Here is a 17,276-nt window from a genome sequence, read left to right on the forward strand (position 1 = left end):
ATGGAGGGTGCTGAAGCCTCCCTTTCTGCTATGGTCCCCTTTCTCCTTCCCCAGTCTAGACTCGTCCTGCCCACTCCAGCAGTCCAATGGTGTTTCGCATCAATAATGCATATTGACAGTGTCTATGAATCAATACTGTGACATTGCATGGAAACCCTTGCCCCTTTTATCCAGATGGCACAAACTGAAGCCCCTGGGGGAGCAAAGGGAAACGCTCCAGACCAAGGAGCAAAATCATACCAAAGGCAATTTTCGAGGGAGCAAGATGTGTCTGGGGAGCTCTGCTCCCAGTGTTCCATCTGCCAGAGAAGGCTTTAGCAGGCACTTTCAAAGAGTCCATGCTGGAAGGACCTGAAATCATAGAATGTCAGAAGTGTGAAGGACCACAGAACATAGAACGTCAGAACTATAAGGGATGTCGGAGCTGGGAGGAATCTTAAATGTAAAATGCAGAGCATAGAATGTCAGGGTTGGAATGACCCTTAGAGACCATCTAGTCCAACCTCATTTTACAGAACTGAGGCCCAGAGAGAAGAACTGGCCTCCCCAAGGTCACATCACCTTAAAGGGCAGAGGCCAGATTCAGACTTCCATGTGTGAAAACAACATGGCATTTACCCATGCAGTGCTGTGTAAATGTACCCTAAAGAATAGGGCAGCTAGGTGGTGCAGTGGATAGAGACCCAGGCCTGAAGTCAGAAAGACTCCTCTTCCTGAATTCAGACCCAGCTTCAGACACTTACTAGCTCTGTGATCCTCAGCAAGTTGCTTAACCCAGTTCCTCAATCTGTTAAATGAGCTGGAGGAGGAGATGGCAAAACGGTGCAGTATCTTTGCCAAGAAAATGCCAAATGGGGTCAGGAAGAGTCGGACAGGACTGAAAAATAACTAAAGAACAATAAAAGAGATGGCCTCCGAGGTCCAAGCTAGTAAGTGCTAAGTACGTACTAAGTGCTGAGTGAGTTGGGTCATTTCCCTGGGCAGTCCCAGACTCCTCTGGTGGTCATCCCGTGGCATGGCAAATAGAGCACTGGGCCTGGATTCAAAGAGACCCAAGTTAGAATCGTGCCTCACTCGATGCATGACCCTGAACCTGAACCTGAATTTCCTCCCTATAAAATGGAGATAATAGAGCCTCACAGGGTTGTAATTAGGATTGAATGAGAAAATATATGCCGAGTGCTTCACAAACCTTAAAGCATTGCATAAATACCACCTGTTGTTTTGTCCAACCCAAATCATCTGATCGCCTCTTGGACCTATCCGTCCTGAGTGAGGAGAGAGAGTGGCAGGCCAGGGGACCTAGAATGGGATGTAGGTCTTCAATTAGAAATCCCCTCAGCCTCGAATCCTCCTAAGAAAGTAGGAGGGATAGAAGGAACTTAATTTCTCATGTTGATCCTGTCCTCCCCGACCCTAGCTGAGCAACATCGATGTGAATGACCAGGTGGAGGGGGATGACCGGGCCTTCGAGGTCTGGCATGAGCGTGAGGACTCAGTTCGCAAATACCTGCTACAGGCACGCACTGTCATCATCAAGAACTCCTGGGTGAAGGAGATCTGTGGTATCCAGCAGCGGCTCTCCTTACCTGTCTGGAGTAAGTAGAGTGCAACCAGCATGGCGCAGGCGGGGGGTGGGGGGTGTGGGGAGAGGAGGCCAGAGCTGGGTTGGGGAATCTGCCCTTCTTGGATTGGAGATTATTTGGACAATTGAATTCCCCCACATCCCTCTTTGTAGGATGTTTTGTTTTGGAATGGCCAAGACCTCATGGACTTGTTTGATCCCGCTGTGTTGGGAAATGATTGAGTCTGTGCTGGGATAAAGCTGTCCTGTGGTGGAAACAATGCTAGGTTGGAACTAGGGAAACCTGAATTTGAATTCTCACCTCTGCCACTGTGAGACCTTAGGCAGGTCTCATTACCTCCCTGTGCCTTGGTTCTTTGGTTTCTTCATCTGTAAAATGGGGATAGTAAAACTAATACTCTTCCACTAACGTCCTATTCTGATGCCTCATCATTGATGGGAGGTGATCATCCAATCAACTGAAAGCTATGTCATGGGAGGCCAAGTCTTGGCAGGTCCCATAATGCTAGAAAGCCTGGTGTACGCCTTCCAAAAGAGTAACCTAGTTAAGTGTGGGTAGACTTATTACCCTACAAGGCTGGCCATATGCTGATGACTTCTTTGAGCTACAGGGCGACTCACCAAGACCATCTGCTATGGTGTATGAGGCCTGGTTGGTGGAGATTATATGCACACATATCAATAGAATCCTTGAAAGATCAAAGCAAGCCTTGCACTGCTTCTCTCCCCTGATTGTTGGGAGAACCTTAGAACCTTGACTACAGAATATCAAAACTCTAAGGGGTCTTAGGTGATAGAATGTCAGAGCTAGAAGAGGCCTTTAGACTTTCAAATGCTATAGGAGTTGGGACTATCGTGAGCATTGGACAAGAGGAAGCCATTGTGGTTTTTAAGCTTGGGGAATGCATCACCTCCATTAGGGAGATGATTGAGGCCATATTTTATGGATGGATGGATGGATGGATGGATGGATGGATGGATAGAGGCCAGTTAAAAGGCAATGACTCTAGGTGAGAGGTATTAGTGTTGTGCTTTTCTAAAACAAAAATGACTGGCCCGGAATTCTTCCTAGTGACTGTGCATATCTGTTGGCATGGGCAGACTCTTGAATTTACATCCTAAAAAACTGCTTCCCCCTCAAGTGTCCTCACATCCTGTGTGTGTTTTCAGGTCCTCCAGACTTCGAGGAAGAGCTAGCGGACTGCACAGCCAAGCTGGGTGAGACTGTCAAGCTGGCCTGCCGGGTGACCGGGACCCCAAAGCCCATCGTCAGCTGGTACAAAGGTAAGATGACTCTTAGAGATGGGGCACTGGGGAAGAGGGGCCTTTGGGATCTCCTGTCCTGGAGTCAAGCAGTGCAGCTCCATGGCTATGACCCTAGAGTCCATAGCACCTCCAGGCTAGCCTGGTGCTGTTCACAGCACCAGGGATGGTGCAGATCCTGCCTGACACTTAACTAGCTAGGCAAAATCATCACATAGGTAAATATGGTAAGTAAAAGCATTTATCTACCCCTGAGCCTTAGTTTCTTGTCTAAAAAGAGGCGTAATAAATTCCAGTAGTACACACATCACAGGATTATCACAAGGGTCAAATGAGATGACAGATGTGAAAATGCTTTCCAAGTTTTAAAGTCCTGTCTAAAGCACTATTCATCATCATCTTCCTTTGTCCTCACAACACAGTATTCACCTTGCTTGGGGGCATCCATTCAAGAGAGAAGCAATCAATGTAGTATAGTGAAGAAAACACTAGCTTTAAAGTCAGAGGCTGGGTTCAAATCCTGCCCGACACTTAGTATCTGTGTGCCTTGAGGAAGTCCCTTGCCTTCTCTGGGTTTCGGTTTCCTCATTTGTAAAATGAAAGGATTGGATCAGATGGTCTGGAAGGTCCCTTTCAGAGACCAACATGGTGCAGTAGAAAGAGCTCAGGACTGGTAGAAAGGAGACCAAGCTTCTGATCTTGGCTCTGGCCATTTCCCTTTCACTGAATCTGGATTTCCTCATCTATAAGGGGGGATGGAGGTGTTAACTAATTCCTGCCATTTCTACCTCACAGTTAAAGATCAGCTATAGCTATGTTATAATGATCGAGGGCTGTGCTTTGAGTCAAAGTAACTTGATTTGAGTACCAACCTTCATGTTTACTATGTGACTCCCCCTCACTGACTCAGTTTCCCCCCTCTGTAAAATAGTGCTAACAGTCCTTGAACTACCCATTTCACAGAATTATTTTGGAGCAAGCACTTTGTAGATGTTAAACCACCATAGCAGGAGTCCTTAGCCTTTCTTTGTGCCATGGTCCCCTGGCAAAGCCTTCTCATAATCATATTTTTACATGTATAAAATAAAATACACAGGATTACAAAAGAAATCAATTATTTTGAAATAGTTATCAAAATTTTTTTGTAAATCCATAGACCCCAAGTTAAATACCCCTACTTATAGGAACAAGAATTCCTGTTAGCAAGAATAACAACATCACGTCATGATCACAAAAGTGGTTAAGATTTAAAATGTAACATACACAGTAAATGGGAGGGATCATGATAAAGGGAAGCCAGAAGCCCCTGGTCAGCTACAGTATATTCCAAGGCTTCACATTTCACCAGTAGCACTGTGTCAAAATGGGAAGAACTCTGGACTTAGGGTCAAAAGACCCAGGGCCCATATCCCAGCCCCACCACCAATGAATCATGTGATGAATCATGGGCATTCAAAGCAGTCTCCCCTTTAGCCATGTCCCAGCCCACGCCAAGCTGCTGGGCCATGATGGCTGAGGTTCCTCTCTTTCTGCCAGACGGGAAGCCAGTGGATGTCGATCGTCACCACATCTTCATAGAGGACCCCGACGGTTCCTATGCCCTCATCCTGGACAACCTGACGGGTGTGGACTCAGGACAGTACATGTGCTTTGCCGCCAGTGCAGCTGGCAATGCCAGTACCCTGGGCAAGATCCTTGTGCTGGGTAAGTCTTCTTAGAGGCTCCTGCAAGCTTGCTGGCTGATGCTGTAGGAGGAAGGGGGCCAGCTTATGCCAGTGAGCTGGGATGCAGGAGAACTGGAGAGAGACCTTCCCCGAAAGGAACCATGTTGCTCTAAGGAGAGGCTATGATTTCCCCAAAAATCTGGCTTGTAAAAACACCAAATGTAGCCTATGCTAGTGATTATTTATCCATGTTAACATACATAAATACTTAAATATCTATACTTGTATGTATACCGTACATATGGAGGGAGAAAGAAAAAGGGGGGAGGAGAGAAAGAGAGAGAGAATTTAGTCCAATGCCTGTACACATACACGTAACATGTAGAGATACGTGTTACATGCATGGGGCAGCACACTATATATCTGTGTATCTGCATGTCTATATGATATGGGAATAATCAGGCATCTGGATGGTCTCTAAGCAGATCTAATTATCCCATTACTAGATGGAGTTAGAGGATTTAGGGCTGAATCCTGACTTAGTTATGTTGCCACCTACCATATGGGGGCGGGGGAGAGAAGGCGACCTTAGTCATCCCTAAGTCACTTAGTTACCATCTACCTCTGGGACTCAGTTTCCTCCTTTGTAAAATGAGGGGATTGGACTAAATGAGCCCTAAGGTCCCTTCCGGCTCTGAAAACCTAGGATTTTATGATTCTAAGAGGCTTCATTTTAGGGATACAGCCCACATTTGGACCCAAACCTCCTCTGCTAATATGCAAATGTGGGAAATTCCAGCAGTAAATCAATCAACAAGCATTTACTAAAAGCCTACTATGTGCCAGACAAACTGAAGCTGCTACCCTTAAGGACCTTACATTTTATCAGGGGAGGGTACATATATACAAGTGTGCGTGTATACATACAAGTATGTTTACACATGAATGCGTGTATCCACACTTATGCATGCTCATACACATTTATATGCATGCATGTTTGTGTTGTCCCATATATAACATATATGTGTGTTGCATGTGTGTATATATGAATATATGTATGTATTATATGGAGCAGGGTCATTCAAGAATTATTCCTTTGGGTTAAAGCATGGTAGTGTTATAATGCAAACATCCCTGGCCCCGTTAGCACATTAAACATTGCCCAGTCACATTCACCTCGATGTGTATGAATTTAGTCAGATTCTTTCCCAAAATCATCTTTGGATGGGGGAGGTGTAATGAAAGTAAGACACTGGGTGCCTGAGGGGGGAAGGAGGGAAGTCAGTGTTGGGCAATAGGGGCTCTACAAATGGGGAACTAGAGAGGGGAAAGACAGACTTTATTTCTTTCTTGATTTGCAGTCCCTCCACGATTTGTGAACAAAGTCCGAAATGCCCACTTTGTGGAGGGTGAAGACACTCAGTTTACATGCACCATCGAGGGAGCGCCTTACCCCCAGATCAGGTGGGTCCCCCAAAGGCCTACCTTTGGGAAACCAAAGGGATACTCATCAGCCTTTTCTAGAGATCTGGGGAAACTATCCCTGGGCAGTTCAAAAGAAAGAGTAAGTGGGAAGAAAGACAGCAGGGGAGATACTCTAATATTGAAATGAATCCATGATTTCATTAAGATGTAGATCACAGCCCCTTTCCACCTTCCCATTCCCATCAGTCCTTGCCCTTCCATAAATCATCCATAGATGGTCTTTCCAATGTGCTGGTAGCCTTCCTCTAGTTCTTAAAATATCTCAAGGTGACCAGGGTGGTGCTCAGTCTCCCTAATTGCCATCTCTCATTCATGCTAAATGGGTGGCCCATCTCCTTTTCCAAAAATGCCCCTTTATAAAATACCAGTGTTTCTTTTCTTCCATCCACACTCGAACTGTCCAGAAGGCAAGTAAGGGAGCTGCCTCTCAGGAAAGATATCTTTGAGTTGGAAATAATTCAGAGATGGGCAGCTCCAGTGACCAGTAGAATCTAATGAGGATTTCATTTTAATTCAATTTAAAGGCTCTTGTCTGAGGATAGGGAGAAGGTTAGGATTGCTTGATTGTAGTTTGATACAGCTGACAGGGACAAGATTGAAACCAATAAAATCAGGCAGGGGTGGTGCAGGATAACACAGACCCTTCGCCAGATCCCAGCCTCTAGAGCTCTATGCCCTCATATCCTCCTAAGAGGTAGTTGAGGCCAAAATTATAAATGATCTCCAGACAAGGATAGATCAATATCTAAATGGAAGGCATTCTAGACTGTAGCAACAGTGTAAGGCAAAGAGGGAATGGGCATTATATGAAGTGGGGATAGTGAGATCAGCCTGGCTGAACCAAAAGGCTTAGAGTCTGAGCCTTCATCTTCCCCAACATCTCAGATTTGGGCATGGGCTTGTAGTGCTCTCCGCTGCACCCACTTTGGACAGGTGTCAGTGTGGACTAGCCCTAATGGCTTCCTATCCACAGGTGGTACAAGGATGGCACTCTGCTGACCGAGAGCAGCAAATACCAGATGTTCAACGAACCCCGGAGTGGGGTGTTGGTACTAGTGATCAAGAAGGCCTGCCAGGAGGACATGGGGCATTATGAGTGTGAGGTAAGTATGAGAGGTTTTCCAAAGCTCTCCCTGCTTCCTTGGCTGTGGAGTTCAAATCCCACTCTGGGTTCTGGGCTCTGGGTTCAAATCCCACCTCTGATGCTTACTTCTTTTTGTGACCCTGAACAAGTCACTTAATTTCCTTGGGTCTCAGTTTTCTCATCTATAAAATGGGAAGGTTGGATAAGGTGGCCCCCCCAGGGGTCTCTTCCAACTCTACATTTATGATCTGATAATTATGATCATCTTCCCAGGAACGAGAGGGTAGGAAGGACAATCCTGTGACGTCACATTTAAACAGCACTTAATGTTCAAAGTGTTTTTAAATTTATGATCTCACTCAAAGCCATCCTGCTAGGAGTGGGGGGCAGTGAGGAAATCCTATATGATTATCGCATTCTATAAATAAGAAAACTGAAACCCAAGTGGGGAAGTTACTTTGCCTCAAGTCAGATAACAAGTTAACATTAAATCCAGGATTTTTTTCCTCTTTTAAAGTGTGTCTTGGTGACCCCAACAGACCTTAGGTCGGGGGTACTTAACCTTTTTGGTGTCATTTGTGGGGAAGCCCCTAAACCTCATACTAATGTTTCTAAATGCATGAATTAAGAAAGAAAGGAAACAAGTACGTGTTAAGCACGTAACTATGTGCCGGGCACGTAGGATATCTATAGAATTACAGTGGAAGCCAATTCTATTAAAATATGTGGGAAGCCTTGGGGTTAGCAGCAGATCTGATAACTGATAACTGGAGTAGTGATGCTAGGCCGCTAGGTGGCGCCATAGTGCATAGAGCTCTGGGCTTGGAATAGGGACGGAGCATCTTCCTGAATTCAAATGTGACCTCAGACACTTACTAGCTGTGTGACCCTGGGCAATTCACATCACCTTGTTTGCCTCAGTTTCCTTACCTGTAAAATGAGCTGGAGAAGGAAATGGCAAAATACTCCAGTATCTTTCCCAAGAAGACCCCAAATGGGGTCACAAAAAGTTCTTGGACACAATTGAAAACTACTGAACAACAAAGCAGTGATGAGTGTAAATGACATTTCTAGATTTCCCCAATAACTGCATCATGACACGAAAATATCTATGGTTCCTATTGGGGACAAAGTTACAGATGTTGCTCATACCATTGTGCTTTTGTTACCTACATTTATAATTGAGGAAAATGCTAACTTTCAGATAGAGGTCAGTGAATAATATATAAAAATGTCATAATTTTTGTCCCATCCAAGTTCACAGACTCCCTGAAATCTACCCCAGGGCCCTTTGGGTTCAAGGTGAAGAGTGCCTGCCTTAGGACAATTTCTAACATGTTTTCCTTGAATATTTACAGCTGTCAAACAAGCTAGGATCCGCCCGCAGTGGAGCAGAGCTGTTCGTGCAGAGCACAGCCTTACTGGCCCAGGAGAAGAGAGGAGAACAAGCCATCACCATCGAAGGTAGGATTCCTCCCGATGGCCCGTTCCATAAGTATCCTGCTGAGCTCCCCCTCCCATCGGCTACAGGTACTGACTGTGTTCTCCAGTTCTCCTGTGAGGTGTCTCCCCCATGGGCTGGCCTCAGGCATTGTGCAACATGAGCACAGGGGCCCTCACCACCTCCCCCTAATGCAGCCAACTGCATACAAGCCCACCTTTGCAGCACTAAGGGTAGAGCTCAGTTCAGTTCAACTAATTGTTTATTGAACTGTTGGACTCCAGGGGCCATGGCATAGGATGGGAATGGAGCAGGAAAGGACTCTGTCTTGGTTTATGGTATATACTTGGGTTAAGACACAGAAAAACACGCCACTGGTAGGCAACACAGAGCCACATACAGTCAGTGAGCAAGCTTTTTACCTAGAAGCCTGATATCTGCCTGTGGAGCAGTTTATCCATCAAATCTAATTCAAGAAGCAATCTACTGTGACCTGCCCAATCAAGAAAGGCATCCTGGAGAAGGGGGCTCTGAGTTTCAAGAGGGAGAGATGCTAATAACTGAGTGGATCAGAAAAGAGCTCACACGTAAGAGGGCACCTGAATTATGTTTTGAAGGAAAATAGAGATTCTGTCTGGCAGAGGAAAGTGCCTTTATGCAAAGGCACCAAGAAGAGAGATGGAATATTTTATATGTGAAATAGCTAGAAGGCCAGTTTGACTAGAAAAGAGAATGTATAAGGAGAAATAATGTGACTTTAAAATGGAAAAGTAGGTGAGGGCTGGATTGTGGATGGTTTTAAATGCCAGGCTAAGAATTTTGTATTTTCACCGAGAGGCAAAGGGAGCTGTCAAAGATTTTTGTGTTTGGGGGTGACATGATCAGATCTGTCTTTTAGGAATATCAATTTGGCTGTTGTGTGGATGGATTGGGGAAGGCTGAGGCTAGAGCCAAGGAGACTGATTCAGGAGTTATTGAAATAGTCTTGGCGAAAAGTAATAAAGGAGATGCGACAAGACTTGGAAACTGATTGAGTCACTGATGAGTCCAAGGTTGTGGGCCTGGATGGATGGGAAAGATGGCGGCATCAATAGAAATGAAGTTGTTTAGAGAAGCTCGGCTTTTGGAGAGAGAACAAGCTGTGGTTTGGACACACAGAGTTTGAGATATTTGTGGGACATCCAAGTGGGTATTCGCCAGGCCATCAGTAATACAGGCAGCTAGCTGGCACAGTGGATAGAGTACCAGGACAGCAATCAGAAAGACCTGAATTCAAATCTGACTCCAAACACTTACTATCTGTATGGCCCTGGGCATACAGAGAGGTCATTTGACTGCTCTTTGCCTCAGTTTCCCCATCTGTAAAATGAATAGTACTTACCTCACAGAGTTGTTGTGAGGATCAAATGACATAATACTTATATAGCGCTTAGCACAGTGCCTGGCACATGGGAAGCACTATATAAATGTTAGCTATTATTACCCGGCATTCAGCACAGTGCCGGCAGATAGCAGGTGCTCAATAAATGTTTACTAATTGATTGATTGATCTGCCGTTATGAAACATATAGATCTGGAAGTCATTTGCATAGAAATTATAACTCAACTGATGGGAACTGATGAGATCACCAAAGGAGAAAGCTGTAGCAAGATCATAGAAGAGGTCCCAGGACAGAGCCTGGGTAGATCCTCCCACTTAGTGGGAGGCAGGAGGAAGATGACCTAGATCAAAGGAGGCTGAGGAATGGTCAGACAGATAGAAGACCCAGGAACCAAGAGAGGCAGTGTCACAGAAGCCAAGGGAAGGTCCAAGAGAATGGGGAGGAGTAGGGAGAGACATGGTGTCCCCCAATATAAAATAACTGCATTTGTAGTGATACGAGTTCAGCACCCAATGGAGAGTACAAACAGTAAATGCTATCAGAGTTCAGAATAGAGCAAAGTAAGTGTGGGATAGGGGGAATCAAGGAAGGAAGACTTCACATCTGTCCCAAACAGGAAGCCCACACACACATACCAAATTACTGTGACAGCTGTGTCTAAGAATTGAAGAGGTGCTTGAACATTCAGAACCTATGGCTGGGAGAGCCACGAAAGAGACTCAGGTGCATTCAATAAACATTTACTAAGTTGCCACTGTGTATAGAGTACTAAAGTCACACTTTACATTAAACACAATCCTGCTTATTAGGGGCTATAGCACACAAAGATATATGGTAAATGTATTTGATATCTATAAAACAAAGCCACATTTGGAGGGGGTGGTTATTGTTGACAGGAAGACTCAGGGAAGGCTCTCTGGAGGAGGTAGCATTTGAGTTAGGCCAGATGAAATGCAGAAGAAGGGTGTTCTAGGGACAGATAACTATTGGTAAAGGCAGGGAAGTGGAGAGCACAGGCTATGTTCAAACGATGCTGAGTTACCCAGCTTGTCTAGAGCATAGAATTAAGGAAGGGAAGGTATGTGACATAGTTCTGGAAACATAGATTTGTGTCATATTTCAAGGGACCTTAAGTGCCAAGGCAAAGGACTCTGAAGTCAGGTGGCCATAGGGAGCCACTGGAGATTTTTAAGATTAACATGACCAGATTAGATGACTACTTGTAAAGGATATCATAGATGGAGATGCATAAGTTGGATGGAGAATAGACCAGATGACCTTTGAGGTCCCTTTCAATTTTATGATTCTATGAAAATTCTTTGACTTTGGAGGGAATGAACTCCCCATCACAAGTGTTCTAACATAGGCTATACCACCTACTAGGGGTTTATCAAGGGTCTTTCTACATAGGATTGGAAATTAAATTGGATGATTCCTAAAGTGAGTTGCCAAGAATTCACCAAAGACAAACTCTGTACCCTTTACAGTTAGACCTGGGATTGTGGCCTGATTCCCCCATACTCCAGAATCTCTCTTCATTTTTCATCTGACATTTCTCTTCCCAAGATGACCTCTAAAGAAGTTTGAACCTTATTGTCATAGAAGCGTCCAAAGGTGCAATGGGCTGCTTCTTGGGCTAGTGAGTTCCCCATCACTGGAGGTTTCCAAGCGAAGGCTGGATGGCCGCTTGTCAGAGATGTTGGAGAGGGAAACTCCTGCTCAGTCAGAAAAGTTGGAGCTCTGAGGTCCCTTCCAGCTTTGATATTCTACAATTCTTTGATTCTGTCAGGAGATGGGGTTTATGGTGGGTTTTTTTGAAGGATGGGAAGGATTTGGACAGAGGGAGATGTCTCCATGGATACGATGGAGACACGTGGGACAGAGAGGAATAAAAATAGCTGAAATTTATGTGAGCACGTCTGAAGTTTGCAAGGCATTTTACATAGATGTTCTCCTGTGATCCTCAAAACAATCCTATGGAGTAGGTACTGAAGGTAATATCATCCCTAGCCTCCCAGCGAGAGGAAACTGAGGCTCAGAGAGTTTAAGTAACTTGCCTATGGTCACGCAGGGAATGTGTCAGAAGTAAGATTCAAGCCTAGGTTTGAGTCTCTACTGACTCCAAGTCAGAACTTCCCACCACACTACATTGCCTTACTACAGTTAAATGCATTTGGAATTGGTCATTGAGCAGACTTAAAGAATTACCCAGGAGAAGTTCATTGCCTTTTCCAGACCTGTTTTCCATTCTGTAAAATGAGAGTGTTGGGCCAGATGAGATCTAGTCCCCTGAGATCCCTTCCAGCTCTCACATGCCTCAGCCCTTCTTCGCAGGAACTTTATTGAATCAAATATTCAATCAATAGCACCTTTGAGCATTACTGTATAGTCACTCTCCACTAACCAGGAACCCTTTTACCAGACTTTGTATTGAGTTAGAGCCTCCAATATTGAAGCCAGACTCTAGTTCTCTGACCTCCTTTACCCTATAACTGACCACCTCCTCAGGTTCCTTCTAAAGGAGAGTAAATGATGTCTGCTTGGTTAATACACAGAACACTCACAAATTCAGACAGAGATTTGCTAATACACAACTTATAGAGAGCAGCCTTTGTGAAACATCTCTGTGCCAACCTTTCCTTGTGGCTTGGACGAATCCCACCGCTCACCTATCTCTCTGATTGTGCCCCCAGCATGGGAGACACACACCCACTTCACACCCATCTCCATTTGATGCCACTTCTAATTTCAGATCCCTCTGAGCATCACTGAGCTCAAGCTGGGTGCTTTTAGACCATGTGATCAGAAGCAGTCTCTGCTGGCAATTCAATGTAGTTCAACATTAGATGGTAGATTTATGCTCAGTCTTTTAAAAGAATTCTTAAAAAAAAAAAACAACACCAATTCATGCCATTGGAAGGGCAGCAGGAGTCACTTTGAGAGTGACTGTGTCAAACCAACAAGGTGGAGACCCAGCAGCGACATCCCTACAAAATTCATCTAGGGAAGGGTGTGTGTTGGGAATGATGTTGTTTAACCTTTGGGAGTGGCAAGAACACAGCATACCCCACCAACATCAACATCATGGGCAAGGTCTAACTGGGGGATGACATCCTGTGCAGATCACCATGTGTTGTTGTCTCCTGTTTCCAATGCATCACTCATCTCTGTGTTTCATAATTCTGTGTGAATAGCTGGTTTAACCCATTAACCCAGAGAGACCTGTGACCAAGGATGGAATAAGCTCCTGCCTGATCTTAATGCTTCAAGCACATTAACCTGCATATCAAGAAATCCTGCTTTGCACAGCTGCCTTCCTTGATTGCCAAGAACATTGAAGTGATGAACTAGGGGCAAGATTCATTCATATTCACTCATCCAATAAACATTTATTAAGCACTTTTTGTATGTAAGGAACAATATTAGACCTCAAGGAAATTATAGAATATAGATAAGATAGCCTCCATCCTTGGGAAGCTCAGAATCTAGGCAAGGAATAAGATACACATAATTCTACTATATAATGTCATATGAGAAGTACATTAGAGATTTGCCTCTACTGGGATCAAAACAGTCATCATGAATGAAGAAATAGTTTTCGAAGAGTTCAATCAATCCATTAACAAATCAGAGACCCAAATACCCTGATTCTATTTTTAACATGGACCAAACTTCCAAATATAATTTTCACCCAAATCCTATTGTCTTATGAGCACTCTACTCAAGTCAGTCCCATCCTTCAGCGGCTCCCAGGATGGTGATTGTTTTTCTCTACTATATGACCCAGTTATGGCACTTCATTCAGATTCAGTCCATCAATGGTGCCTACTTATTTAAAAAAAACCCAGTGGATTGTCCATGCTAAGAAGCAAGGCTTAGCCTTGCTGTCTAAGAAGTAAGGACACACTTACTGCTAATAACCAAGTATCTATTTAGCTCATGTTATATGTCCTTATTCGTGGTCTGTAATGATTGAAGTGTTCAAATTGCATATTATCATTTAAGGAAAGGTACCAAAAAGCAATCATGGCCATCCAAAGATCATTGGATTCCACTGGAACGTAGTAATAGTTGCCAGGTCATATCTTGTTCCCTAGAACATACCAAGAGCACACAAGAAGCTTATAATCTATAAGGTAATGATTAGCTTTTAGAAGGGTATTAATATTATAAAGTATACATGGAGAAGGAAGGGAGATGCTGTTTCTGCTGAGCTTATTTTAACAGAGGTCAGTTGAAGAATAGGATGAGGATAAGTAGGATTCCAGGAGACCTGCTTTTTAATTACCTACATCAATGGGTAGAAGTAATTTACTACAGTCAGAGAGGTAGGACAATCGACTATAGATACAAGATGTCAGTAGCTGCTGCCTTTAGGAGGGAATCTGTCTTTCTCCCATTCTGAGTCAAAGATGGAAAATCCAAAGTATTCTCTGTCCTTTTTTCCTTTCCTAACAAAAAAAAAAAGTCCTGTGAATTTATCAATAGGGGAAGTGTCCCATAAAGCCCTTTTGTGAGCTCATATCAGAGTCCCACAACCTCTGACTCAATGGGCACCGTGATCTCTGACATAGGCCTGCCTTAGAGAAGAAGTTGAGAAGGTATTGCCAAGGAAGCAGGTGTTGCCGACTTTCTGGCACAGAGCCATCATCACTCAATTATTTGCTGTTCAGTGTGCTCAAGATCTCACACAGCTCTCAGCCTGGCCCAACACACAAGAACTCCCCAGGGGCATAAATAACACAGGATAACATTTAAATTTACAAAGAAAGACATCCCTTGCCCAAAGGAATATTGCTGTTCCATGAATAGATCTCACCTGGTACTCTCCCTCTCTCCCACTCCAAGAAAAAAAGCTCTGCAATTGTAGTCTGTAAGAAACATGAATCATAAGGTCAAACTCTCCTTTTTAATCTGTAATTTAGAGGCAGCTTTAGAATGGAGTCCAGACAATAGGCAACAGCTTCTCCTTTCCTACACTCCTGGCTCAATTGCCCTGCCTCTATGATGATGATGATTGCTTCTTTCTACTGATGTAGGCGAGGTTTTTGTCAGGCTGATCTTAGGCTTTAAAAAGGGAAGAAAACGTGCCTGGCAATTTGGCCTCCCGCTACCTTTCTCTGCCTCCCTCTGGATTAGAAGTTGAAGTATAAGTGTCAAGAAACACTTACAAGCCTGTTGGTCTCCTTTAGAGGAGCCAGTAAACTCTTTGTGTTTTGAAGCTCTCACCTATAGCCATTTGGAAGTTTTTAATACAGATTTCCTTTGAGGCTTCCATTAATATTCTCACCTGCAAACTCTGGTGGTAACTGCCAAGGTGGAAAGGTTCAGATTACATTTGAAGACTCCTAGCTAAGTTCAGAGAGGCCCCTCATCAGAAGGCCACTGGAGGACTAACATTTCTGGCCATAGTAACTCATAATGCCATCTATTAAGATGTGGTACATTTATAGTCTTTCAGTGACTAATGTAAGCATGCCCACAAAATCCCAGATCTATAAAGCGCCTTCCCTTGAGAAGGGAGAAGCCTCACAGATATAGGGAAGGGAACATCAGCTCTTCTTTTCTTAGGGATCTATAGAGGTCTTTTCTGCTACTGACCTGAAATGTTCAAAGAATGTTCATTGTTCTTAAGTCATCTTTACTACTGAAAGGAGAGAGAAGGTTTTAACTTCCTTCTTTCCTTCCTTCCTCTTTCCAACCTTGGACAAACCATAATGAAAAGTAAGAATAGTAAGAAAAGGAGATATATGCCCTCCATATTTTTCTAGGAAGACTGTCCCTCCTCTTCAGTTGTCTTCTCTTTCTCCTCCTTCACACTTCCTAGCTCCCAGCAAAAAAGCCCAAGAATGGAAACTGAGTAAGATGGAGAGTTGATGCTATCATATCTACAGAACCCTAGGCTATCAGAACTGGAAGTGCCCTTAGCGGACATCTAGGATTGATCACAGTATCAGAGACGTAGAGCTGGAAGGGATCTTAGTGCTCATGTAGGAGAACTCTTAACATTTATGGGTCCAGAGAGGACTAGAGTTTTGCTCAAGATCACACAACTAGTAAATTCACTCCACTTTCTATGTAGTCAAGGTTTTTCTGTTCTTCCAGTTGGTTGCTTGAATACTTTGGGGGTTTCCCTGAGCTTGGTTCTTCTCTTCTGTAGGGAAAATCCTTCCCTGGAGAAACTCATAAATCTGTTCTGTTCATAGTAATTTCTCCTACTTGAATAATGTGCTCTGAGGCACATTGTCTGACTATGTCCTCACAACAGCTTTATTTATCCCTGTTTTATAGATGGGGAAACTGAGGATCAAAGAAATGGAGCGATTTGCCCAAGGTTATACAGCTAGTATGCATCCGAGCTGGGACTCAAACCCAGACCACTCAGCTTCCAAATCCAATACTCTTTGCAATAGCACCATTTTAGTCTGGTGCCATACTTTAGAGACTAGACCACCTTCTACAAAGAGAAAATGGCCTCTTATTGCAGATAGCTCCTTTTTATGTCCTATGCTTTTCCAACTTGGAAGGAAGATACTGTGAAACTAAGAAAAAAGATCCTATGTCTGTGATACCATGTTCCCCAAAGGCCCTGTAGACTCACAGGATGTCCAAGTGAGGAAGGACCTTAGAATGCAGGTCAGAGCTTAGAGATGACTTAAAACATGGAATGTCAGATCTGAAAGGGGCTTTAGAACACAGGATGTTAGCATCTCAAGGGACCTTACAGCCTAGAACACAAAATATTAGAACTGGAAGATACCTTAGGGCAATAGAAAATGAGGACCCAGAAAGAGCTTAGAACATAGGAAATAGAGAGTATAAGATGAAAGGGGCCTTAGAACATTGATTATTAGCATGTCAAGAATATCAGAGCTGAAAGGGACCATGGGACAAAGAATGTCAGAACCTAGTGAGGACTTGGAACATAGAATGTATGAGATGGAAGGAGTTTCAGACTATAAAAAGTTAGAGTTTTGAGATACCTTAGAACATAGAGCATATAATGTTAGAGCTAGAAGGGGTCATCTAATCCATATGCATGTACACACGCACACACACACATTATATAGATAAGGGAACTAAAGCCCAGTGAGATCCAATGATTTTCCCAAGATCACACTGGTAGTAAGTTAGAGAGCTGGGATGTGAACTCAGGTTTTCCTAGTCCCAGTACAATGCTATTTTTCCTGTACTACATTAATAACAGATCATACATCTCTGGCATTTAATGGTTTATAAAGTGTTTTCCTTAAGCCAGTCCTGTGAGGTAGATAGTACAAAGACTACTGTTCTTGTTTTACATGACTAGCCCCACCCACAGTTGGCACATGTCAGAGTCACCAAGGAGCACTTTAGAACCAGGGAAGCATGA

The 17,276-nt window shown here is 43.8% G+C and overlaps 1 protein-coding gene across 1 annotated transcript in view; it reads left to right on the forward strand.

Annotated features, from left to right (window-relative positions):
* Positions 1 to 17,276, forward strand: part of OBSCN (obscurin, cytoskeletal calmodulin and titin-interacting RhoGEF) — a 330,114-nt gene that overhangs the window by 249,223 nt on the left and 63,615 nt on the right. The window contains exons 90-95 of the mRNA XM_036739619.1: positions 1,421 to 1,598; positions 2,756 to 2,869; positions 4,385 to 4,552; positions 5,874 to 5,976; positions 6,971 to 7,100; positions 8,440 to 8,545. Coding sequence (XP_036595514.1) covers positions 1,421 to 1,598; positions 2,756 to 2,869; positions 4,385 to 4,552; positions 5,874 to 5,976; positions 6,971 to 7,100; positions 8,440 to 8,545 — 799 coding nt within the window. The remainder of the gene's footprint in view (positions 1 to 1,420; positions 1,599 to 2,755; positions 2,870 to 4,384; positions 4,553 to 5,873; positions 5,977 to 6,970; positions 7,101 to 8,439; positions 8,546 to 17,276) is intronic.

This window comes from Trichosurus vulpecula, chromosome 9, assembly GCF_011100635.1.
Source record: "Trichosurus vulpecula isolate mTriVul1 chromosome 9, mTriVul1.pri, whole genome shotgun sequence".
NCBI lineage: Eukaryota > Metazoa > Chordata > Mammalia > Diprotodontia > Phalangeridae > Trichosurus > Trichosurus vulpecula.